The 27,740-nt window shown below is 38.7% G+C and overlaps 1 protein-coding gene across 1 annotated transcript; it reads left to right on the top strand.

Moving 5' to 3' along the window:
* On the top strand, nucleotides 1–27,262 carry LOC143037578 (uncharacterized). Its single transcript, XM_076206008.1, has 13 exons — nucleotides 1–21; nucleotides 1,491–1,631; nucleotides 2,124–2,233; nucleotides 2,436–2,531; nucleotides 5,326–5,416; nucleotides 7,976–8,073; nucleotides 10,883–11,002; nucleotides 17,718–17,863; nucleotides 18,417–18,622; nucleotides 20,542–20,775; nucleotides 24,928–25,052; nucleotides 26,591–26,709; nucleotides 26,839–27,262. Exons 2-13 carry the CDS (start codon nucleotides 1,529–1,531, stop codon nucleotides 27,239–27,241), a joined length of 1,851 nt encoding a protein of 616 aa, XP_076062123.1. The 5' UTR covers nucleotides 1–21; nucleotides 1,491–1,528; the 3' UTR covers nucleotides 27,242–27,262.
* Nucleotides 27,263–27,740: the final 478 nt, after the last annotated feature.

Below are 27,740 nucleotides of genomic sequence, written 5' to 3'. Positions count from 1 at the left end.
TTAGATTAGTGTCTCATTTAGGTTGGGCTATATATGATTTTATTTGATTTTTAAATGTCAAAGCGCCACGTTAGGCATATAAGAGAGGCCAAAGAATGTCGCTCTTGCATGGCGAATGTATTGGCCTCTGAAAGGACGGCGCATTATGATTATATTTATATACACTGCTGTGGCGATATTTTATTTTTATTTTACCAAAACTGAAATCTATATTGGGGGAATCTGGATAATGGAAAAAACCCTTTTGTACGTTGACGTTCTCTAATTGTTTTGCCCCAAAGAGATTAGGTCACTACAGGCTATCCATTCATCTCTAAGGTGTGTGTGTGTGTCCAGGCACAGAGTAATTAGATGGGGTCCTACAGCACGGCTAGAAAGTGGGGTCCAGGGATATACTCCTCTATTAGCCCTTTCCAAGGTTGTGTGTTTATGATTAGGGGGGGCGGGGACCACAACACCCATGGAGGGTCCTGAGGTTAGGTTTGGTAAAGTCCTGTTAAACTGCTGCTCCGTAGTGCAGTGGTCTAGGGGGTGGAGCAAGCACTCTTACAAGATTGATTCAAGTCCTGATCCCATAAAGAAAGAATCAAAGAAAGTTAGGTTGGGGTTGGTCAATTGGATCATACTTGGGTACTTTTGCTATATATTGGACCCATGGTCGAAACTAAAAAAATACCATACTTTTTTTCTAGTCTGTCAAAATATGGTTAATTCACAACTGTAGTATAGGCCTACTTGTCACAGTATGGTATACTGAACTTTACAGAGAACAACAATTTATTTAGTATAGATTATTACAGTTGAATAGGTTGGATTTGACTTGTAATATATATGTATTTTTGTTAGGAAGTACAGTTGTATACCGAAATAATTTAAAGAAGATTTATCTTATTATCACATTAACTGAAGCTATTGATAGTTCTGTATTATTTGTTTACATTACTTCTATGATGATTTGTCATCATCAATTGGGGGTATATACCAAGGAGCATGTTGCTTCACCAGGGAGCATGTTCCTCTCATCTGGGACGATAGTAGCTGTTGATCACAAGTCCAACACATGATCCAAGACCATGGTGAATTACATGCCAGCACCAGTCCCCACAGTCTTTTCCAGGCAAGCTCCCATGCAGCCACCCTTTGCTCCCACACCAAACAGCTTTCAACAGGTTTGATCAACTTGTGCCAGCCACAAATTCTGTGGACATCCCCTTCATCTCTTCCATCAAGGGTTGTCTCATGTGGAGACAACCCTGTGAGTAGGATCAACATCAGGGGAAAACGCCACATGCCCATATAGTCGGAGTTGACATTCACGAATTATGCTGGTAACTGGCCTAGACTAAATGTCACAATATAGTCTCTGGTTTGATATGAAATCATTCCAACAATACCCCGTGATTATCCGAAGGCATCATCATCATCTATTCATTATCATTACATCATAATCATCATGTTATATTTGTTCCTCTGATTCTTCCCAAATACAGGGAGTCCCGTAGATTTAAGAGAGCAAGAGAAGAGAACTATGCACATGCCAGAGGATATCCCAGAGGAGCTTGCCTCCTCAGTAACAGCAGGGGCTTCCTTTCTTCTGCCCACAACTTCACTTCAGCGCCTGCATGGAGAGGGTACGACATCCCTGGTTACGTGTTCTTCTTGATCCATATAGCACTTATTTTGTCACAAAATTATGAGCTTTAGAAAAGACAGAACAGCAAGTGTTATCCCTTTTTCTGTCCGAGTCATTTCTTTAGGACTTTGCTCTAACCTCTTTTCCATCTTCTTAACTCCAGCTTAAAAAAGTCAACCAATATACTTATTCTGCCACTTGGATACTGGAGTTCTTTTAGCATATACTGGTTTTTATATAAATTAGAAATTTTCAAAAAAGACAAGACACTTCTTATACTGAACTCTAATTTTGTATTGATATAATTTTTCATTTTCATAATGGTGGCTTATAGGCTTTATTTTATTTTATTTATTAATTTTTCTTAAGATGTTCTTTTCACTCATGATAACACTGTTGTACATAGATAACAATTTTGATATAATGCAAATTAAAAAATATTGGAACTTGCTGAGTATTAGGCATTTAACTTAATATTTGGATTTTATAGACCACTTTGACCATCATCAGATAATTGCAACTGAAAAGAATTATTTGATTGAATTAAAGAATGGTGCCATTATAAAATCAACAGTTCTTCCTATAAAGAATATAGTAAAGGTATGGAAAACAAATTAGTAATTTTTTTAATTAATGAATATTCACTCCTTAATTAGAAAAGTCGTATCCTCAAGTATATTTGTATTGAAGTATTAAAAACTCTATCTCTCTCTCTCAGTGTCACTGTACTACATAATGGATATGAATTATTTTGATGTTCAAGATTCAAGTTATCTTCAAGTTGTTTGTATTCTGTTTGCAGGTGTTCATTAACCAGGATTTCATACAAGAAGAAGTCTTTATTGCTCTTCTTAGTTCAACTGGAGAGGCTTGTCTTCTGTCTCATCCAGATTTTAAGGTATTTATGTTGTTATATACACAGCCATTCACTTGTCATTGTCATTGTTAGGTCTCCATAATAGCTTATTATTCAACCTTGTTTTCTAGTTGAATTAGAATTAACTCATCAGCCAGGACAAAATCATTTAATTAATCAATCTGTTGTCTTGGTTCTCTCGTGTAGGGGTTTTAGTATTTTGTTGGAAATAATCAATTCTTCTATCTTGGTGGACAATATTGCACTGAAGAGGTGGAGTTCACAGTGGTGGTAAAAGAGAGATTTAGGAAGGGTAATAGAATAGAAAAATAGTATAAATTAAAAGTGATCAGCATTCCTTTTTGATTGGAAATTAATCCTCAATTATAAAAGTGCTGCCTGATTCTGGACTCTAAAATATTGACCACATAAACTTATGAAGTCAGTACCCTGTATGGGATCCTACTGGAGGCCCACAGCCATGAAGTAAGTGGCTACAGCTACTGAGTTGGCCTGAAATTTCATATTTGTGTCTTAAGTGTATGATTTGGGTGGTGTACAATGATATGTCCAGGGGTTTGTAATTGATTTAGGCTGCCCCATATGCAACCACCACACAGAGGACACAAAATGCCTCATACTACAGTGCCCCACACTAACAATCCATGGACAAGAGCACACTTTTTCTTCCATGGGTGATTTGTGTACCTGCCTGGAGGTTGTTGCCAGTTACCTGAAGCCCACAGGTCTTCTGTATGAGAGACCAGGAGCAACAGATCGATTAATTATGTTGGCAGAACATACCAACACTCCTTAAAGATTGTGTGTAGAAAAATAAAAATAGACACTTCCTTATACACATTTAAGCTTATCTGTCCTCTGCCATTGTAATGTTGCAGTGAATTATCATTGGTGTGTACATATGTGTGAAAAATTAATTTACACAGCCCAAAGGGATTTCTCCCCATCTCCTTTTCTGCATGAGCAGATGGAAAGGGGGGGCGGGGTCGCCGATTTAATGAAGCGGCCTTGCAGTGGATGTGCTGTGTCTTGTGACACTGCTTCTGACCCAGAGCAGTAGGTGAGATGCAGGGATAACTCCTCATCCAGGTGGTGCCAAGATAAGAGGGAGGGAAGGGGGTGGATGGGAGGGGAGTATATTGGGGATGGAATGGGTTGGAGTGTTTTTTATGCCTATGTTTTATGGCTATTTCCCTTATAAGGGGAAAAAAAGCCTTTGGTATATGCATGTATACATATGTAAATACCCATGGCCTTTTCCCTATGTAAGGAGAATGATATGGTTTAACGTCACAAACTCCTCCCATTGGAATGCTAGGACAGTGCCCCTTACAGAGGATTTTATAGCATGGAAAATTAATAAACCATGCCCTTGGTTCAACTTCGCCAGTGGCAGGATCCGAACCGCCATCCCCTCAACCTTCACCGCAAGTAACAACGCCCCAACCCACTCAGCCATCTAGTGACATAGTCAAAGCAAACCTTGACTTTTTGTATGAGAAAAATACAGAAAAGGGAATCTTCAGTCCCCTCTCTATGCCCTATTTAGTCCCCTTTTATGACATGAGAGCATGGAGGCAGCATTCTTAGTCCCTTTACTACAGGAGTACAAGAAAAGAAGATGTGATGGCTTAAAAATGGTACAGGAAAGTTTAAGAATCAATCAGTTGTCACCTTAACTGGAAACCCTCATCCTTAGGCCCTCCAGTAGATCTCTCTGGGAAGAAACCTTGGACAGATGTCTAAATAGTATTAGTATGGGACTGTTTCCAGTTACCAACTGAAAATAAGAGAAGAGCAGTCAATGGTTGTCAGCTCTCCTTGTGTTCAAAGATGAAGGAAATACAAATGAAATTGTTAAAGAAAGGATCTTGTGCCAGTCTGAAGATAGTGTCTGCACTTTCACATAAATAAGAGGAAGTTAAGGGGATTTGAGGATAGGCAGCAGGGAGATGACTGTCTGCACAGTAATACCCTTCTTGTAGGACCACATCATTCAGGTACTGTACCTGTTGTCAGTCTCAGAGATTTAAGAACATCAGAGATGAAAAATAGTAAGTGTTGAAAAATGACAGCATTCTTCATTGTGTGGAGGTTTGTCTCCTAACAAAAAGATTCTAGTTCTCGGGGACATCACAAAAGGCCCTAAATAAAGACTGCATAAAGCTATGCAGCCAATACTCCAGAATGAGGTATTACCATTGGTAACCCCAGTAGTGTGCATGTAGTGATAAAGAGTAAATTTAACTTAATGCCATGTACCTGACTTACATATACCAAAAGGGCCTTTCCCCATGATAAGAAGGGTGGTCCAGCCAAGGCATACATCCACTCTTCACCCATACCACAGCCATCCACCACCCATTTGTTGTCCTTTTTATCTTAGTTCCTTGTAGATGAAGGGTCATCCCTGTCTCACCCATTGCTTGGGTCAAAAACAACGTAGTAGAACAAAACACCTCCTCAGCAAAACCTAACAGCTAAAACAGGTTTACCCCCACCTCTTCATTATATAGAAACCCTCCCCTTTCATCCACTTCAGAATTTACAGAAAAGAAAGAAGAAATTCCTTTGGGCTGTATCACTTTAGCATCCATTCATAACCACTCTTCACTTGAACCAATCTCTTGCCCTCTTCCTTCCCTACTGGACAGGCATTCTCCTTATACCCAAGGCTTTCTTTAACCTATTCATCAATCCATTCCATTCTCAGCCTTCCTCTCAAGCTCACTCCATCCATCTCTATCTGAGCTACTAACAAAATTATATTCAAGTCAGCATGATATAAGTTATTTTGAATTTTGTTTACTTCCAGGTTCTTCAGGAATGGAATGACGTAAAAGATATCCTCTATGATGACAGCAACATTGAAGGCCCAGTCAAAATTACTGTAAAGTATAATAATGGTAAATGCTTGTGGCTATGTAAAGTGGTACTATTTAATCCCTTCCATGCAATGACATTGACATTGGTGTCATGAGGTGTGAGTGCATATATGAGAATGCCAGCATCAGCATCTTCATTATATTTATCTTGTAGTTACAGCTGAGTGACCTCTATATTCTGTGAACAGACTTAATCATATTTTCTGTGGTTATTAACATTCATGGTGAAAGAGAATGAGTAATACAGCTGTAACTTTATATTTTATAATGCGAATATTGTGATGCATCATCGTACATCAGGCAGCCAATGCTGTGTATGAGAATTCAACTTGTATTGAAGAGGTTAAGGAAGTGTTTCATAGTTGCGAGTTAGTTTGATGCATCAAATATTAGTAATTCAATTATTCATGAGATATTACTATTGGTAACTCCAGTAATACGCATTGCAGTGAGGGAAATGAAGGAAAAGATAAAAAGTAAATTTGATTTAATGCTATATACCTGAACTAATTCAGTTATTGGATGCTCACTGGCCAACCCAAGTTAATGATGTTAAACTGAATCATCAGTCAATTATTGATATTCACATTTGTTGTTATTTGATCATGTTTTTAATCATAAGAATGTTTGGTATAAGACCATATAGCATTGTGTTTTTATATTACGTATTTTGAACTTTCTATCCTTTTCCCTTCTAATCTTGACTTTTTTATCATTGGTAAGTGCTTGGTTATTTACATGAGCTAAGATGAGATGGAGGAAAGGGTGGTGGATGGAAGTGAAATGGGTGGTAGTGGATACTTGCCTTTTGATTTGACTATCTCCCTTGTAAGGGGGGAAAAGCCCTTGGTAGATAGATAGAAGTCTGCTTGATAATGTATCCCTTATGTTTTCTTCATAGTAAGTCTTCCATGGATGCCTGCTGGCAAAGTGGGTTAGAGCGTTGCTAATTGCAACATAGATTGAGGTGACAGCAGTTCAAACCTTGCCTCCAGCGAGTTGGACCAAGGACATGGTTCATTAAATTCTATACAACAAAGTCCTCTATTAGGGGCACCATCCTAGCCTCCTGATAGGGGTAGTTTGCAACATTAAGCTGAATCAAGACTTTCATAGCCTTTACCATCTTTATTGAGCAACATTTATTATAACTGGGGGTCCCTCACCTTGGAAGTAGGAGTCCTAATCCCATGGCATCCATGATTTGACTTTGCCCATCTTCAATAAAAGATATTGATGAAAGGAAATATCATAACTGATTGCTTCAAGCCATATTGCCATTATTCTATCCACAGTGCCCTCCACACTTTTTCTTGCTAATCCTTCTTTACTCATTCTTTCCATTTGCACAAACCATCCCAGTAATCTGTAATCAACCCTATCCAACAGCTCCCTTTATACCCATACTCTCTACTTCACCTCCTTATTTCTCACTGTATCCATCCTTGTAACCTGCACCATACTTTTCAAACACTCCATCACAAACACTCGTGGCACAGAGTTCCTGCCTGCCACTACGGCGGTCTGGGTTTGAATTCCGCCCATGATTGAAATAATTTCGGTATCACTGCGCTGAGAGTTGTTACTCCAACTCTTGTGGGTGGGGAGTTGGGGATGTGGGTGTGTGTAAGGTCACAGCTTTACCCATAGATTGGTCATATATGAACTCTGAGCTCTCTTTCGGGAGGAAAATAGCTGTTGATTACGAGTCCAGCACATGATCCAAGACCATGATGAATCACATTTAAATTTCTTATTTCTGCCTTCTTTACATTCCAAGTCTCTCCTCTAGTATTGTAGGCACAATCATTCCTTCATGTAGTCTTCTCTTTGCCTCCATCCTTAGATATTTCATAACAGTTTTCATTACCCCAAGACATTTAGTTGCTTCCCTCACACTGTAGTTAACCTCCACCGTGACTCCTACATTATCTGCTACATATACCCTAAATACTTAAAACTACCCACTTCCTCTAGCCTCTCTCCTTTAAGACCTACCTCCAATTCACTGCCTCCTTCTCCCCTTGCAGATCACATGACCTTACTTTTACCCACATTTAATTTCATCTTCCTCTTATTACGTACCTTCCTAAACTCTTTGTCACCTTAGGCCCTCTTCTGACCCAGCCACAAGTGTAGTGTCATCAGCAAACAACAATGGACTCACCTCCAACTTCTCTCCACTCTCATGAACCTTCATTTGCTTTCAACAGATACCACCTTCACTTCCAAATTGTCAGTGATCTCTCAATCTCATGAAGTTTTTTTTTTTTTTTTATATTGTTGTTGTTCTTCCCCTTATGACTTCCCAATCATCATCCTATCATCTTCCATGGCCCCAAGTTCTGATCTGCTTTTATGTTTGTTGAATGTGTGTGCTTTGACTCTGACTCTGTACATGCACATTGGTATTATGTCTCCCTTCTTAGCATTGTCAGCTACAGGGTTGTCACTTTGTTTGAGTGTGTCTAGCCCCTTGAACCCAAATTCCAATGAATTGTATATTTGTTTTATTTATTATTCATTTTAATTTATCGTTATTATTATTTTCATTATTATTTTTTTGATACTTTATCTAAGGTCAAGAGGAAGTGCCTAAGTTGCTGCACCAAACAATGGAAATAGAGGAGCATTTAGGCCAGCAACACGCCACAGCTGCACTCACCAAGCAGCTACAGGTAAAGAACAGACTAAAATTAAGATTTGTATATACATACATACCAAAGGGCTTTTCACCCATATAAGATGGGTTTTGAATTGAAGCACACAATAGCAAACCATGAAAAAAAAAAAATGTACAGAACATATTAAAATCCATTCCCTTGGTAAGCACTGATACAAATGTTTACTTCTGAAACAACTTAATTACATTATAACAATGAAATAATGAAAGTGTATTGTAATGACCATAATCTAGACTGATACATGTGGTATGATAGCCCAACAACAATGAAATACACATTTATGGAGAGATTTATCCTTAGCCATTATCTCTTTCTGGATGAGGGGACAGAGGGGGGGGGGGGTTGCCGATTAAATGAACCAGCCTTGCTGTGGATGTTCTGTGTCTTGCTACATTGCTTCTGACCTAGGACAGTGGGTGAAATGGAGGGATGACCCATCATCCAAGAGGAGCCAAGATAGAGAGGGAGGGGAGTGAATGGAAGTGGAGTATGTGGGGATGGAATGGGTGGGAGTGGATTTTTTGCCTTTGTTTTTGGCTACCTCTCTTGTAAGTGGGAAAAAAACATTGGTATATGTATGTATGTATGTATGTATTATCACAGTGCCATTTGTCAAAGTTGTATGGCACAGGGGTGGGAAAAGTAATACATTCATATACCAAAGACTCTTTCCCCTTAACAAGGGAGTAGTACAGTAGAAGCTCAAAAATCCAGATAACAGTCTTTCAGATTTGTTGATAATCCTAACATCCATGGCCAGCATTAAGTTCAAAGGTAAGGAAAAAAAGGAAAAACAATAAAGAAAGGAAAATGTTCAGTTAAACATAAGAGAAAATGGAGAATGATAGTCCAGATTTTTTTAGCTTTTACTGTACAGGATGAACCTCGATTTTACGGAACCCATGGGACTTTAGCCATTCTGTAAGATTGGATTTTCCATATAATCGCAATACTTGTAAATGAATTATGACCAATATATACATAAAAATGATTAAAAAGAAAAATTCAGCGTATCAGGCGCACCAGTGTAAGAGTTGCATCCTCCCAATGTATCTAATAAATCCATATAAGAGACACATCTTTGTACAAGGTGCAAGGACAGTATTGATTTAGTTTCCATGCCAGAAGGACTTAAAATATCCACTGAGATCAGTTTATCAGCCAACAACATCAACATAAAAAGGTTTACCAATAAGCACAAAGCCTAAAGTCTATTCTCGATCACTGTTGTATTCCTCACTGAGAAAGCCATTGTAATCCTCATCTTCGGTGTTGCCGCAAAATAGATTGTTATACAGTTATCTTAGGTGTAATCATATCCATTAGTCACTCGTCAACATCACCAGGATCCAAATATGCGTCTTGCTAGTTATTGAATTCAGGCATGGTCATTTCAGACATTATGGTAAGTATAGAAATGATTGACTCATTCACAATGATATAGATAAGGGAACTGACACAGTGAAGAGAAACAGAAGAGAAGAAGAGTTCCAAGCATAGCTGAGGAAATGCCACAGTTGTCATCTGAATACTACATAGATTACTACTCATCATTTTGACAAACACTAACTAATCTCCTAGTGTTTCCCTGACATCTAAAAGAATTTCACCATCTGCCTCCTAAGTACTCAGTCTACTGAGACTGCAGCAAACATTAGCTCCTGACATTTGTGCCCAACAAATCTTTGTTCATCCAGCAACAAGGTTCACAATCCCAGGCCTAATGAATCTTGATTCAGCCAGTATCAAAGCTCACTATCCCGACTCCTGTACATCCTGTCTTCATCGTGGAGTAGCTGAATGCTCTTCACAACTCCCCTACAGGAATAACCTCTTTAGTTCACTCACCAGTTCCAGCATACAAATCTCAAGACCTGTGTTGGTGGTTCTTGTCATTGAATAGGAGCCCTAGTTAGTGATGAAAAAACAACAAAATATTAAATCCTGGAAATCAGTGCAACAGAATGTCAACACAGTTTGAAAACTGAAAATAGACTGGCAGCATGATAGAGAAGGTAGTGGACACTCTGGGTAGGAGTCTGTTTGGGTGGTTTGTTTCCATGAGTAGGTGGAAAACATGAATATTGTCTTTTTTTCAGTTTGTTAAAAAAAAAAATGTGAATATTCCTGGATTTTTTTTTTAACTTGTTCAATAAAACATAGTTCTGTAATATCGAGGTTTGCCCTATATAGTTTTAAACATGATTTTTAACATTTGTTTATCATCTTTATGACTACAGTGAGTCCTCGTTACATGGTACACATGCGTTCCTGAAAAACTTACCGCAAATTTAAATTACCGTATACCGAACCCAAGTTTCGATTTATGGCAGACGTACCTTCTCCCTGCTCTTTCCTCTGCAAAATATCTAATTTTACCTCCAAAACATGAGCAGATACCGTATGTGAATGTAAATAGAATCAAGGGTAGTAATTACCAAATACCGTTACTGTGAATTTACCGGATAAATAATTACCGTGTAAGGAGGACTCACTGTATTTACCCTGTAGGTTAACATATACTGGCCATATACACTATTGATATAATGTTTTACCCCACTGACACAATATGCATCCATACCACTACTACCACTATTAATTCTAACTACTACTACTACTACTACTACTACTACAACAACTGAATCACTCTTTGAATAACCTATCTTTTAGTTCCTGTAGTTCAACAGACATCAATCATAGAATTTTCATAAGTTGAGGAGTGTCTCACTTGTTCAAGAACTATATTTGTATTTGTATATGAAAAACTTATATTCAAAATACAGTGTTTTGTGTTTTATTGTAGAATGGGCTACATCATCTTCAAAACCTGAAAGAAGAAAGAAGGAAAAAGGAAGCTTACATTGTCAGCAAAATTGCATCCATGAGATTATCCCTGCAAGGTGTGGAATGTCAACTAGACAATGTAAGGATGTTTATATTTTTTCAGTGCAAATAATATGTAGATCAGATTTTTGTGGTAAGACAGATATGTGAGAAAGCTATAGGAAAAGGTAAGGATGTAATTTGGGCTTTTATGGATCTGGAAAAGGCTTATGACAGGGTAGACAGGAAAGTACTGTGGGAGGTTTTGCAGATATATGGGATAGGAGGAAAGCTGTTAAGAGCAGTCAAGAGTTTTTAAGAGAGTAGTAGAGCTTGTGTTAGGATTAGAAATGGAGAGAGTAAGTGGTTTTAGGTAAAGGTGGGACTTCGTCAGGGATGTGTTATGTTGCCCTGGCTGTTCAATTTATGCATGGATGGAGCAGTGCGAGAGGTGAATGCAAGGGTAGTGGGTCAGGGATTGGAGATGGTTAAAGAAAATGGAGAAAAGTGGGAGATAAGCCAGTTATTGTTTGCTGATGACACTGCACTTGTAGCAGGATCAGAGGAGGGATTGAGGAAGTTAGTGACAGAGTTTGAGAAGGTGTGCTAAAGAAGGAAGTTGAAGATAAATGTGGGTAAAAGTAAGGTGATGAGATGTACAAGGGAAGAGAGTGGCAGCAGACTGGAAGTGAGTATTAAGGGAGAAAGACTGGAGGAAGTGGATAGTTTTAGATACTTGGGTGCGAATGTGGCAGGAAAGGGAGGAATGGAGGTGGGGGTAGAATGTAGATTGAGAGAAACAAGTAAATGCTGTGGTGAATTAAAAAGGGTAATGAGAAATAAACATTTGGGAATGGATGCTAAGAGGAGATTATATTTACTTAGTTGTATTATATGCGAAAGGAGCTATGCTCGTGGTGACCCATCTTTGTATCTTTCAGCATCAAGTTTGTTCTTTAATATGAAGGAGTGATTATGCCAGCAGCACTGTATTAGGCAGAAACATAAAGATTAAGAGAGGAAGAGAAAAGGAGTTTCAATGTGAGATGAAATGCCTGAGAAGTATGATAGGGGTTACTAGGCTAGATAGAGTGAAAAATGAGGAGGTGAGGAGGGAGATAGGGTTGATGAAAGAATATTAGGATAGTTTGGACACATGGAAAGAATGAGTGAAGAAAGATTAGTAAAAGAGGTGGAAGGAGTGAACATGAGGGGGCAAAATAGGATGAGATGGATGGATGGGGTAAAAGTGGCATTGGGAAAGAGGGGAATGTCTATTAAGGAAGGATGGGAGAGGACAGAAGATAGGGGTGAATGGAGAATGGTTGTGTATGGATGATACTGTGATGCATGAGGGTGAATGGGTAGGGGATGGGGTGTGAGGGAGTATGTATGAGAAATAAACTGAAGCAGCCCGAAGGGATTTCTCCCCATCTTCTCCTTTTCTGCGTGAGGGGGTTGAGGGGGGGGGCTCACCGAATTAATGAAGCAGCCTTGCTGTGGATGTGCTGTGTCTTTTGACACTATTTCTGAACCAGGTCAGTGGACAAGATGCAGGGATGACCCATCATCCAGGAGGTATCAAGATAAGAGGGAGGGTAGAGGGGAGTGGAGTATGTAAGCGATGGAATGGGTGGGAGTGGTTTCTATGCCTTTGTCTTTTGGCTATCCCCCTTGTAAGGGGAAAAAAAGCCTTTGGTATATGTATGTATGTAAGTAATGGGAAGTTCACTTGTTGTTGTTGTTGTCGTTCCCTAGACTGTCTGTCCGAGCAGTCCCGTCTCCCCAAGGAATGCCATAGCCGAAACTGGGTTTTCCCACAAATCCTTTATAGAGTGTATGTTGTGTTGTTTGCGTGCATGATTGTGTATAATGCAGTCTTCCATTATGTGTTGTATGGTATGGGGTGAAGTGTTACATCCTGGGCAGCTGTTCACAACACGGTCATCCAGCCTCTTCTGGTAGCTTAGAAGTGCTGGGTGGTGACCGCACCGCAGTCTGGCCAAGTGGACTCTGTCCTTTCATGGGAGAGAGGATTCAGAAGGGTGGATATCAGGGGGTCTGGCATGCAGCAGTGTGTTGTCTTTCAGTGTGTTAATGGAGCAGTGAGTGATATGATTATGAATATGTTTCCGGAGGCTGGTATTTGGTGGTTGTGGAGGAAGAGAAGAGAGTATCTGTGCGTGATAAAGGTCTTTGGGTGTTGTTTTAATGTTTCTTGGTGTGTGTGGGTGTTCTGCTATGTAGTGTAGCGGGTGTAATGTGTTTGTGGTGGCTGCGGCAAGTGTTTGTGTGCCTCTCATGTCGAGGTGGTCCTTGACTTTGAGGACTTTTGTTTCATGGTGTAAATGGTCTGTAGATGTTGTATTTGTGCAGCCTGTAATTGTTTTTAGGGCTTTGTTTTGTATGATTTGAAGGGTGTTGTGGTGTGTCTCACTGAGATTAGGAGCCCATGCAGGACTCGCATAATTCAACACTGAGCGTATGCATTGTTTGTATATTGTTATATTAGTTTCTTTGTTTTGTCCAAATGTTGTTCCAGTGATTGACTTAAGTGCGTTAAGTCTGGGTGTGCATTTGTTTTTTATGTTTATGATGTGTTGTTTGAAAGACATGGATGTATCGTATGTTACACCAAGAATTTTCGGTGTGTTTGTGTGTGGTATTAGTGTTGTTGATGTAGAGATGAGGTATGTATTTGTGTTCTTTTGTCCAGTTGGTGAGAAGTGTTGCTGTAGATTTGGTTGGAGCTATTTTGAGTCTGTTTGTGATGAACCATGTGTTGAGTGTGTCAAGGTATGGCTGGATTATTTCTGCAGCTTTGTCTGTGTTACGATGTGTGCATGTGATTGTTATGTCGTCTGCGTAGGAAGAGATTTGTATTTCTGAGGTGTCTGGAGTCTTTTGTTGGTGGGATCAGTGATGGGTATGTGCATAGGGTAGCCTAGTAGGATAGACATTAATGGCCATACTTTTAAACCTTCCACCAGGTCTGGCAAATGCTATTTACCATTAGAAGATAGAGGTTTACCTGATGTTCTAGTTTAGTGTATTTGGCTTATCACCTTATCTACAAAACCTACCAATATTTTTCATAACTATAATTAACAAAGTTAATAGAATTCTTCTTTCTAATGGTTGAAAGTAATCGCCAGAGATGGCGAAAGGGTTTAAAAATACGGCCCTTAATTATCTTCCTGCCACCTATCTTCAGCACCCATCAACACTCACCTTTACCTATAGGGTTAGACCTGAAAGTCTCTTAACTGGGCCTAAGGTCTTTATAAATGTTTATGATTTTTCTGATTCTTCACTGGAAATGGAATGGGTGGGAGTGGTGTCTATGCCTTTTTCCTTTTGGCTACCCCCCCCCCCCATGTAAGGGGGAAAAAGCCTTTGGTGTATGTATGTATGTATGTATGATTCTTCACATAAGAACAAATATTTAGCAGTAGGCAGGGGCCAGGGAAGGCCCATACTGCACAAGGGGCTAGAACAGTGTTTCTCAATCTTTTTCTCAGGCGACCCCAGTATTTACCTAGTTGTATTTACCTAGTTGTATTTTGCGGGAAGGGGAGCTATGCTCGTGTTGTCCCGCCTTTGTATCTTGCAGTGTCTAGTTTGTTTTTAAACTCATGAATGGTTTTTGCGCATACTATTTCATTGTCCAGTTTGTTCCAAGTGTCCAAAACTCTATGAGGAAAACTGTTTTTCTTCAGTTCTCTTCTATAGCTATGTTTTTTTATTTTCTTTCCATGTCCTCTTGTGTTTCTTTTGTCCCAGTTAAGTAAGTTCTCACTATCGAGTACCTCTGTGCCTTTCATGATTCTGTAGATGGTCAATAGGTCACCTCTCTCTCTTCTTTGCTCCAGTGTCGGTAACTCCAGTTTAGCCAATCTCTCTTCGTATGATAGGTTTGCAAGTGCAGGTGCCATTTTTGTAGCTGCTCTTTGGATTCTTTCTATTTTCTTTATATTCTTTTTGGTACTGGGGGACCACAATGTCGCTGCATACTCTAATCTAGGCCTTATCAATGTAACCAATATTTTTTTCATCATGTCTTCGTCCAAGTATGTAAACGCCACTTTTATTGATCTTAGCAAGTTGTAAGTCTCCCCGACAATTTTGTTAATCTGTATATCATAGGACAAGTCGTTCGTGATAATTACTCCCAAATCTTTTTCGGATCCTACTTTCTTTACTTCTTTGGTTCCAATTGTATATTTTCCTGATATTCTGTTTTTGCTTTTTCCAAACTCCATTATGCTACACTTCTTCGTATTAAAGTCCACTTCCCATTTCTGACTCCAGTTCCATACCCTATTTAGGTCTTCTTGCAGTGCTTCACAGTCCTCATCAGTTTCTATTTTCCTTAGCAGTTTGGCGTCATCGGCAAAGAAGCTCATGTAGCAGTTCACGTCCTCATCCATGTCATTCATATAGATAGCAAACATTATTGGTGCCAGCACAGATCCTTGCGGTACTCCACTGATCACCTCTTTCCAGTCTGAATATTTTTCTCTGAGCACTACTCTCATCTTTCTACCAGTCAGAAAGTCCTCTATCCATTTTAGTAGGTTTCCCTGTATTCCTCCTATGTGTTCCAGTTTTTTTAGTAGTTTTCTGTGTGGTACTTTGTCAAAGGCTTTTTGCAAGTCTAGGAATGCACAATCAGCCCATCCATTTCTTTCTTGCACTATGTCTATTAGTCTTGAGTAAAAGCATATTAAGTTTGTGGAGCATGATCTTCCTTGTCTGAATCCGAATTGTCTTGGGTTTAATATGTCATTGTCTTCCAGATGTTTTACCCATCTATTCTTGATTATTTTCTCACAAATTTTGGCAATGGTGCTTGTTAGTGATAGTGGCCTATAGTTGGTGGGTTCTTCTTTGTTTCCTCCTTTGTGTATTGGTACAATGTTAGCGTTTTTCCAGTCCTCGGGTATCTTTCCTTCTTTGAGTGAGCTGTTTATTAAGATGTGTATTTTGTCTGTTAGTTCTTCTTTGCACTCCTTTAGAATCCAATTTGCAATACCGTCCGGGCCATGTGATTTTCTGACATCCAGCCTTGATAAATGTTCTGATATTTCCTTTAGTGATGCTGTAAACTCATTCATGAGGGGAGATTTCTTGTTTTTGTCTATGTCACAATTCGGTATTTTCTCTCTGGTGAAAACAGATTTAAAGTGATTGTTCATGACTTCGGCCATCTCTAAATCTTCTGTGTATTCTATGTTTCCTTGGCATAGTTTCACCAATTCCTGTTTGTTTTTAAGTTTACCATTCACATACCGATAGAATAGTTTGGGTTGCTCTTTGCATTTGTCTATAATATCCTTCTCATGGTTCCTTTTCTCCTCTCTTCTCACATTAACATACTCATTTCTATAGTTAACATAAATTTGCCATTTGCTTTGTTTTTTGTCTTTTCTCCACTTTTTCCAAGCTTTGTCCCTTCTGTCTTTTGCCTCACTGCATCTTTTGTTGAACCAACATTTAATGTACTCTCTCTCTCGCTTTTGTCTTGGTACATGCCTGTTTACCCCTTCATTGTAGTTTTCCATCAATATATTCCATTTCTCTTCCACTGCTGTTTCTTCCCTGTAAAATATTTCCCAGTTTGCATTCCGGAAGAATGTCTTTAGTTTTGTAAAGTCTGTTTTGTTGTACCTCAGTCTTCCTTTCCTATGCTTTTCGTTCCTCTCTATGTCTATTTCTTCCTTTAGTATAGTTTCGATGAGTACATGGTCACTCTTTCCAATTGGTGTCTCATACTGGACTTTATGCACTATTTCAGGCTCTGTTGTAAATATTAGATCTAGTTTCGATGGCTCTTCATTATTTCTGTACCTTGTGTTTTCATGGACCCATTGGGTCATTGTGTACTCCATGGTCATATCTAGCAGTACATTGCCCCACGAGTCATCTCCTCCTTGCACTGTCATGCTGTCCCAACAAATTTCTTTGCAATTGAAGTCCCCCATAACTACCAGATTACCCTTACCCATTAGTATCTCATTGAGTGATTTTCTTGTGTCATCTAGCATTTTTTTATGTTCAATTTCTTTCCAAGCGCTTGTTTTTGGAGGCACATAAGTCACCACAAACTTTCTACTTTTCATATTCTTGCCTTCGACTTTTATCATGATCAATTCAGCATTACCTTTGCCCTCTGCAATTTTTGTCATGATCCTCATGATATGACTGTGACCCCCCTAATCTATTTGTATATGTGTTAATATGCATATGAATTGTTGTTGACAAGTATAGTAAATATATGTATAAGAAAGGTAATGTAAGGTTATGAAAGACAAAGTTAACATCATCATGGTTATTGTATTGAATTCATATCATTTTACAACAACAACAACAAAATTAGCATACAAGATGTCTTGGTGACCCCAGGAAAAATGCTTGACAACCCCAGGGTTGGGAAATAGTGAGCTAGAATAAAAGATGGAGGGTGGGGGATGGCAAAGCATGCACACACCCTTCACCCAGCCCACACCCATATATTACCCTTTATTCATGTTTTGGGTCATGTTTTTAGGAGACTGATCAAATTTGTAAAGAAGGAAAGAAGGAGACATTCTCTGTGATGTGATGAACAGGGCAGTGGACAAGATGCAGGGATGACCCATCATCCAGGAGGTGCCAAGATAGGAGGGAGGGTAGAGGGTGGAGGGGAGTGGAGTGTATTGGGGATGGAATGGGTGGGAATGGATTTTATGCCTTTGTTTTTTGGCTACCTCCCTTGTAAGGGGGTAAAAGCCTTGGTATATGTATGTATATTTTTATTTTGTTTGTTGTTTCAGAGTCTTATGCCAGCTGTTGGGGTAGGTTGCAAGGATTCAAGCCTTCAGACTCTTAAAGAGCCAGTCTTGAAAATATTTTCAACAAGACAGAGATTAGTTCATAACAAATGGGTTATTGCTGTTGAAATCTTAAATGATAGTAACAGGTAAGACTCGGGCAATTTTCTCATGCACTGAAATAACATCATTCTATTTACAGGAAGATTTGGAAAAAAAATCCGTAGGAAGGATAGAAATATATTTTTCTTAAGGGAAAAAAATTGATTTTTGGAAAATAAGTTACTTATTAAAGAGAATGCAGTTATCATATATTCCGCTCCCCCAAACACTTGACTTTTACTGTTGGTACATTTTTGTTCCTGTACTAGTTAGTGTGGGGATTTATTTTTTTATTTTATTTTTTTTATTTTTTTATTTCTTTCTTTCTTTTTTTATTTTTTTCTAGCTCTTGGGTACTCAAATATGTATTGAAGTCGATAGAGTAAAAAGGGTTGCAGGGAGTGAAGAAGTGGTCTAATGTTGAATAGAAATTGTTCTGTTTGGAAGAACCATCACACAAGCAATAATAACTTTAGTTTCAATTTTTCCATTTCATAGGAAATCTAGGGTTGACCAGAACAAAATATGCAAAAGTTATATTGTAGTAAAGAGAATAATTGTTTCAATTTCATTCTTACAACTTTATGTTTACATCAACAGCTTCAGCATACATGACCTAGATTTGGCTCTGCATGTGATAAAGGGCTGCCATACACTCAATTACCACACTCTAGTTTTGAAAACCATTCAGAAGAAGAAATCTGACTCCTTAACTCCAGGTCCTGCAAGTAGTACCCAGTGGAAGATTAGTGTTGAACAGTTAAAACCAAATGTGCTGATTCCAAAGAAGCGAGCTTTTGTGTTTGGTAAGACAATAGTCCTTGTTAGATTTACTGTCACATAATCTAGTGAACACTAACTGGTCAATATTAACCAAAGAACACTTGATTGGCTCACTATCTGGCATGATAACCTATAATGATGATTAGGTTTAGAATTATTACATAATTAGATTTTAAAGAAATATAAGTCTTCAATAAAGCAAGTTTTTGTTTTTGGTAAGTCAGTGGTCCTTGTTAGATCTACTGTCACGAGATCTAGTGAACACCGACTTAGTCAATACTAACTAAAGAACACATGAATGGCTCACTGTCTGGCAGGATAAGCTATGATGATGATTAGATTTAGAATTATTACATAATTACATTTTCAAAAACCATAGGTCTTCATTTGAATTTATCTTCAATATGAAAAATAATAACTTAGGAATGAGTTTCTCTCATATCCTGCAAAAGCTGAGGAATGTGTCTTTGCAAAAGGATAGATGGTAACTCACCTGGATGGGGGCTGATTAGATCAAGAAAGAATTACAAGAAGATAATAAAATGGAAATTATGAATACATACATATACCAAAGGCTTTTTCCCCCTTACAAGGGAGGTAGCCAAAAAGAAAAAGGCATAAAAACCATTCCCACTCATTCCATCCCTAATACACTCCACTCCCCTCCACCCTCTACCCTCCCTCTTATCTTGGCACCTCCTGGATGACAGGTCATCCCTGCATGAGATGAAAAAAACAGGGTCACTTGGACAAATTAATCTTGACTCACAAGAATGTTTCTAGATGTCATAGTAAACGTAAGGCCTTTTTCTCTCTCTCTCTCTTTCTCTCTCTCTCTCTCTCTCTCTCTCTCTCTCTCTCTCTCTCTCTCTCTCTCTCTCTCTCTCTCTCTCTCTCTCTCTCTCTCTCATACATAAATACATAGACCAACAGCTATTTCCCCCTTACAAGGAAGGTAGCCAAAGTGAAAGGCATAAAGCCACCCTCACCCATTTCATCCCCATATACTCCACCCTCATTCACCAACCCTCCCTTCCTCCCTCTTTTCTTGGCTCCTCCTGGATGATGGGTCATCCCTGCATCCAACCCACTGCCCTGGGTTAGAACCAATAAATTATAATTGTGTCCTCCATATTTAACCCCTTCCATACGGTGCCGCACACGTAGGCGTCATGGGGAGCGAGTGTATTCGCGAGGCTGCCATATCGGCGTCTTAATTATATTTATTGTAGTCGCCCCTCCATAATGACATTCTTTCTAATTCTTTTGTTATTGCATTTTCTATGGTTATCAAAATTCACAGGTGAAGAGAGAACGATCGATATAAGCGGTGACTATATTTTATGATGCGAGTATTATTACGACACGTCGTACGGCTGGCATTGGTTGCTGCCACCGAGATCTAAGTCCATGACGCCTACGTGTGCGGCACCGTATGGAAGGGGTTAAAATGCTAGCTGTATAAAATACTATTTCTCTCTCTCTCTCTCTCTGGGCAGTGGGCAGGATACAGGGATGACTTATCATCCATGAGGAGCTAAGATGAGAGGGAGGAAAGGGTGATGGATGGGAATGGAATGGGTGGGAGTGGGTATGCCTTTTGAGTTCGGCTACCTCTCTGGTAAAGGGAGAAAAGCCCTTGGTCTATATATATATATATATAGATGATTTTATTCTATTTATTTATTTATCTATTTAGTTTTTATTTATTTAATCATCTTATTATCATTTTATTATATATATATATATATATATATATATATATATATATATATATATATATATATATATATATATATATATATATATGTTTTTATTTATTATTTTTTTCAAGGCTGTCATGGCTATGTTATAACACTGTCTTTTCTCATGGACCATATCTTTACCCTCTTTGTGATTCACCTCCAAAGTATAAATTTTACTCTTTCTCTACTTATCAAAGGTGTGTGTGATATTCCTACATTCAGCGATGGCCCTGCTGTGTCCTGCTCAGGATTGGTACTGTACCACAAAAAAGCCCTTAGTAAGGTGAGGAAAAGGGCTTCATGTGATCAACAACTTACGGAGAAACCTCCCACAAAGCTCCAAGAGCAGACTCTCATTCCTCCCATTGAAATGTTGGCCACGGATATGCAAAGTCTCCGGGTTACTTCAGATCAAATTTCAAATCAAGGAGGTACGAAGACTTTTCACTGTGAAGATTTTAGACGTACTTTTGTATTCACATTGAGGGGCATCCAGCAGTCACCCGTTTAGCCTGGGTATGGTGATACAAACCTATCGGTGGACAAACCGAGATGATGGAATTTAAGAGGAGGTGTGAAAGGAGAAAGCTGGAAGTAAATGTGGGCCAAAATAAGATGATAAGTTTTAGAATGGGTGATGAGTAAGAAGTTAGAGACATGTTTAATTTAAGAGAGGGTGAGAGGAAAAGTTTAAATGTGTTTGAGATGAAATTTCTGAGAAGTATGGCAGGGGTTACTATATTTGATAGAGTGAGAAATGAGGAGGAGAGTGGGAGTGGAAAAGGAGATGGCAGATAGGGCTGATGAAAGATTATTGGGATGGTTTGGACACATGGAAAGAATGAGTGGTGAAAGATTAGTAAAAGAGATATGGAAGGCAGAGGTGGAAGGGGTGAACTTGAGGGGATGACTGAGGATGAGATTGTTGGGATGAAGGTGGCACTGAGAAAGAGGGGAATGTCTGTTGAGTAAGGAAGGGAGAAGGCATGAGATAGGGATGAGTAGAGGATCTGTATCGATGATACTGTTATGCGAGGAAGGTAGGGATGGGGGAATAGGGGTGCTTATGTGTGAATTGTATTTTGACACAGCCTGAGGGAATTTCTCCCAGTCTTCTCCTTTTCTGCATGAGGGGACAGAGGGGGGGTTACCAATTAAGTGAAGCAGCTTTGCTTTGGATGTACTGTGTCTTGCTGCATTGCATTTGACCCAGGGCAGTTGGTGGATGCAGGAATGACCCGTCATCCATGAGGAGCTGAGATGGGAGGGGTGGAAAGGGTGGTGGAGGGGAGTGAAATGGATGGGAATAGGTATGTGGCTACCTCCCTTATAAGGGGGAAAAAGATCCTGGTATATATATATATATATATATATATATATATATATATATACACAGAAGAAATGAGGAGGTGAGGAGGAGAACAGGGTAGGAAAGGGAGTTGGGAGATAGGGTTGATGAAAGAGTATTAGGATGGTTTGGACACATGAAAAGAATGAGTGAAGAAAGACTAGTAAAAGAGGTATGGAAGGCAGATGTGGAGCGAGTGAACATGAAGGGACGTCCTAGGATGAGGTGGATGGATGGGGTGAAGGGGGCTTTGGGGAAGAGGGGAATGTCTGTTGAGGAAGGACGGGAGAAGACGGAAGAGAGGGGTGAATGGAGAATGGTTGTATATGGATGATGTTGTGATGCATGAGGTGGAATGGGCGGGTGGATGGGGGGTGAGGTAGTATGTGTGAGCAAAATTTGACACAGCCCAAAGGGATTTCTCCCTGTCTTCTCCTTTTATGCATGAGGGGACGGAGAGGGGGGTCGCCAATTTAATGAAGCAGCCTTGCTATGGATGTGCTGTGTCTTGCATTTACCTAGTTGTATTTACCTAGTTGTAATATATGGGAGGGGAGCTATGCTCGTGGTGACCCATCTTTGTATCTCTCCGCATCAAGTTTTATCTTAAAATCTTGTATAGTGTTAGCACATACTGTTTTGTTGTCTAATTTGTTCCATGTATTTATCGCTCTGTGTGGGAAACTGTTCCTTTTCAAGTTTTTTCTATAACTATCCTTTTTCAATTTTTTTCCGTGTCCTCTTGTTTTACCGTTGTCCCACATTAATAGGTCATTCCTGTCTAAAACTTCCATTCCTTTCATTATTCTGTAGATAGTTAGCAAATCTCCTCTTTCTCTTCTTTGTTCCAGAGTTGGTAGGTTCAATTTGGATAGTCTTTGCTCATATGTTAGTTTGGCGAGTGTCGGTGCTAGTTTTGTTGTCGCTCTTTGTAATCTTTCTAGTTTCTTGATATTCTTTTTGGTACTGGGTGTCCAAAGTGATGCTGCGTACTCAAGTTTTGGTCTTATTAGTGTAGTAAGTATTTTCCTTATCATTTCTTCGTCCATATAGGTAAAGGCCACTTTGATTGCTCTCAATAAGTTGTAGGTTTCTCCGAACATCTAGTTTATATGCTTATCTGGTTTCATATCCTTTCCAATCATCACTCCAAGATCTTTTTCATAGTTTGTTTTATTTATTTTTTCTTCCCCAATTCTGTAATCTTTTGATATTCTATTTTTACTCTTTCCAAATTCCATTGTGCTGCATTTCTTAATATTGAATTTTACTTCCCACTTTTGAGTCCAATTCCATATTGTGTCCAGATCTTGTTGCAATGAGTTGCAGTCCTCTTCCGTTTTTACCTTCTTAAGTAATTTTGCATCATCTGCAAAAAAAATTATATAGCACTCCACGCCTTCATTCATGTCATTAATGTATACAGCGAACATGATCGGGGCCAGTACTGATCCTTGCGGGACCCCGCTTTTTACTTCTTCCCAGTTGGAGAATTTTTCTCTAATTACAACTCTCATTTTCCTCCCAATCAGAAAGTCTTTCATCCATTCCAATAATTTTCCTCTGATGCCACCTTTTGACTCTATCTTATTTATTAGTTTCCTATGAGGTACCTTATCGAATGCCTTTTGCAGGTCCAGAAAAGCACAGTCTGCCCATCCATCTCTTTCTTCTATTATGTCTACTAATCTTGAGTAAAAGCAAATCAGATTTGTTGTACAGGATCTCCCTTGTCTAAATCCAAATTGATTTGGGTTCAGTATAGATTTTTCTTCCAGGTACTTAACCCATCTGTTTTTGATCACTCTTTCACAAATTTTTGCTATTCTGCTTGTTAGTGAGACTGGTCTGTAGTTAGATGGATCTTCCTTATCACCTCCCTTATAAATTGGTACAATGTTTGTTTTTTTCCAGTCCAATGGTACTTTTCCTTCTTTAATTTATTAGATTTAATTATATCATATATTTTGTCAGTTAATTCTTCCATGCATTCTTTCAGTATCCAGTTTGCTATTCCGTCTGGGCCATGTGATTTTCTGACATCCAGGGTTTTAATTTGATCACTGATTTCTTTTTGTGTTACGTTTATTTCTTTCATTGCTGGGGATAATTCTCTCTCTCTAACTTCACTGTTAGGCGAGTTTTCCATTGTGAATACTGATCTGAAGTGGTTGTTCATTATTTCAGCCATTTCCAGTTCTTCTGTAAATTCCTTTTTATCTTGGTGCAGTTTTTCTATTTCTTGTTTGTTTTTCAGTTTTCCATTTACATATTTGTAAAATAGTTTGGGTTCTTCTTTACATTTGTCTATTATCTTTTTTTCATAATTTCTCTTTTCATCTCTGCGTATTTTTACATATTCGTTTCTTAGTTTGATGTATGTTTGCCATTTGCTTTGTTTCTTATATCTTTTCCATTTTTTCCAAGCTTTGTCCCTTTTTTCCTTTGGTTCACTACATCTTTTGTTGTACCAGTTCTTTATGTATGCCTTTTCCATTTTTTGTTGTGGTACAAATTTGTCCACTCCTTCATTATAAATTTCTTTTAGTATGTTCCATTTTTCTTCTATCCCTGTATCTTCGTTTTGGAATTTTTCCCAGTTTGCATTGCGAAAGAATGTTTTAAGTTTCTCAAAGTTTGTTTTGTTATACATAGGTCTTCCTATTCTATGTTTAACATTTTTGCTTTGGTCTGGTTGTTCTTTCAATTCCATTTCTATTAGTACATGGTCACTTTTTCCTATCAGAGTTTTGTAAATAATATTATCGATTATCTCAGGTTCTGTTGTAAGTATTAAGTCCAATATTGAGGGTTCTTCATTTCCTCTATATCTAGTATTTTCTCTAATCCACTGGGTCATTGTGTATTCAATGGTCAAGTCAAGGAGTACATTGCCCCAGTGTTTCTCTCCCCCTTTCACTGTCATATCTTCCCAGCATATTTCTTTTGAATTAAAGTCACCCATAATTACTGTATTTCCTCCATCCTTCAGTGTTTCAATTAGTTCTTCCTTTGCGACACTGCTTCTGACCCAGGGCAGTGGACAAGGTGCAGGGATGACCCATCATCCAGGAGGTGCTAAGATAGGAGGGAGGATGGAGGGGAGTGGAGTGTATTCAGGGATGGAATGGGTGGGAATGATTTTATGCCTTTTCCTTTTTGGCTACCTCCCTTGTAAGGGGGAAAAAGCCTTGGTATATGTATGTATATAGATTCTTTCCTTTTTTTATTCCAGGTGTATCCTTCAGCACAGTAGCCATCATAGCAGCTAGCAGAGTATATGCAGTGAAAGTGAACTCTCTAGTATCGCCTCTAAGCAATTTTGTGAAATTTATTTTGAGACCACTCTCACTTGTGAAGGTAAGATCATGAAGCATGCAGTGTGTCAAAGATTAGTGACATTGTAGTAGTACAACATTTACATTGGGGAATAATTGACTTGGCTACCTAGTTTATAAAGGAAGGAGAAGCCCATAGTATATAGATAGATTAATTGCATAGTTATATACAGTAAAAAGTTTAGGTACTTTAGTTGCATCCCAAAAGATGAGTCACACAACATCCTTTTTTGTTTGAAGACAAATATAAACTAATAAATTAATCAGTTGTTTGCCACAATTTTCACTAAAGTGGAAAGCCTGCAACCCCACACTGGCTGGCAATAGTTCTCAGAACCTCTCACAGATCTCATTAGGAAGAAACTTTGGAATGTTGTTTGTGTTGCATCAGTGTGGAACTGTATCTGTGGCACCAGCTGAAAGTGAGGTAGAGGAAAGCAGTTGCCGTTTGTCTATTCCCTATATGTGAAAAAGTGTACAGTTACATACATATCTATACCAAAGGCTTTTTCCCCCCTTACAAGGGAGGTAGCCAAAAAAAGGCATAAAAACCACTCCCACCCATTCCATCCCCATATACTCCACTCCCATCCACCCCCTTCACTCCCTCTTATCTTGGCTCCTACTGGATGATGGGTCATCCCTGTATCTCACCCACTGCCCTGGGTCAGAAGCAGTGTCACAAGACATAGTACATCCTTAGCAAGGCCACTTCACCAAGTTGGCAAGTACAGTTACACACAGTGCACAGTTACACACAGTTAAAGTTAATAGAGAAAGATCTTGAGCCAACTACTCTTCCTTATTACTACTGTCCCAATCTCTCCATTACCACTCTTAGGCTATCTCTCCTATCATGCTCATGTAGCAGGAGATAAGATTGCTACCACTGTTTTCCAATCAATCTCTTAAAAGGTAATTAATGGGGCAGAATAACAGATTCAAGATTACTTTTTGTATTTTTCCTCTGTACATTCAAGACACTGATAGATCACCCCCTCCCCTAAGAACGGGAAAAAAGCTATTGGTAATTGTAATATTTTGTGATAGGCACAGCTAAATCTTTTAGCTGTTACATAACATAAGTACATAAAAGCCCTCTTTTCTCCCTTACAAGTAAAGGTGGCTGAGTCAGAGCATACACCCATCCAAAACCCATTCATTGCATCTCCTATCTTAGCACTTTGTGGATGAATGTCATCCTTTTTCCCTACCTGCCACACTGCTAAGCTCAAAGGCAATGCAGCAAGACATAGTGACTCCACAGCATGGCCCAAGAGCTTGAGCTGGTGTATCATCCCCTGTTTTATTACATGGCAACTCCCCACCTCATCCATTCAAAATAATTATGGAACAGACAAGAACCTCTCTTTGGTCCAAGTCATTTCTTTATCCATTTACAATCACTCTCCATTCATTTCTGTCTTTACATTCTTTCTTCCTTGCTCAACAAATGTTCCTTTTGCATTCAGTGCCCAATGTCCATCCATCTCATTCTTGGTCCTCCTCTCAAGTTCACCCTATCAATTTTTAACTAATTGTATCAATCCTCCTTTGTAGGTTTCTGGTGTAACTGACATGTATTGTAACAGTTCAAATGGTGACCATCCTTTGCAACATGTAGCGATGATTATTGACCAGCAAGGAGCCCATGAGATTAATTTAAGGATTTATGCAAGGTAATTTCAGGATTTTTTTTGTATAAATTATTTCAGTTCATTGTTGTGATGTTTTCTACAAATGGTAGAATTAACAATATGATTTAGTTACTATTATTGTTGTAACATAATATTTTTCTTTCATGTTAGAGATGACAGTCAAGCTATTTTGTTGGTACACGCACTCCTCAGTTGTCTTCCGAAAGATACCATAATCAAACCACTTGAAGATGGAGAAGAAGAATACAGAAATCAGGACCTTTTGCAAATGAAACTTTTAGGTAAAATACGAGAAGGGCTTGAATATATGCGTGATGGATTTCAAGGACAGTTAGAGACCAAAAAGATAAAAGATGATGATATAATTGAGATTGTTAGTAAAGAAAAGCACAGTGAATATACTGAGATATTTGACCAAGAAAAGGCAAAATTTGAACGCAAATCTGTCACCTTAAATGAGGAGTTATATGCTACATGGAAAGAAAGACTCAATGTAATACAGAAACAGGTTGATGAGATGTATGCCCACTATATGAATTGTAGCTCAAAGTAAATGCATCTTTCTAAAGTGTTTTTTCTTTATACCTGTGTAACTTCTATGCTATGAAGATGCATTTGCAGATTTTGTTCCAGATTCAAGTTGATATGCTCTTATCTCTTTTCACTGTATTGGGTATTGTATGCATGATTTTTATGTACTACGCATTTTAGTGATTTAAGTGACACCCCTATGGACCAGATCACTAACTTCTATTATTTCATTTTGATTTTTGAGAAGATATTTAGGAATGAACACAGTTGGTAAGGGACATATATGGAATTTTTAGGAGACAGAAAAGGAGATCGTGAACATGTCTGAGATGAAGTATTAAGTGAAGCAGCCTTGCTGTGGAATTACTGTGTCTTGCTGCATTGCATTTGACCCAGGGTAGTTGGTGGATGTAGGGATGACCCATCATCCATGAGGAGCTGAGATGGGAGAGGAGGAAAGGGTGTTGGAGGGAAGTGAAATGGGCATGTTCTTAAGTGCTATTCAAATTTCTGAAGTGGAT

Source organism: Oratosquilla oratoria, chromosome 22, assembly GCF_046742065.1.
Source record: "Oratosquilla oratoria isolate Oo_2021 chromosome 22, ASM4674206v1, whole genome shotgun sequence".
NCBI lineage: Eukaryota > Metazoa > Arthropoda > Malacostraca > Stomatopoda > Squillidae > Oratosquilla > Oratosquilla oratoria.
The sequence above is the reverse complement of the archived record's forward strand: the minus strand, read 5'-3'. Positions and strand labels throughout refer to the sequence as shown.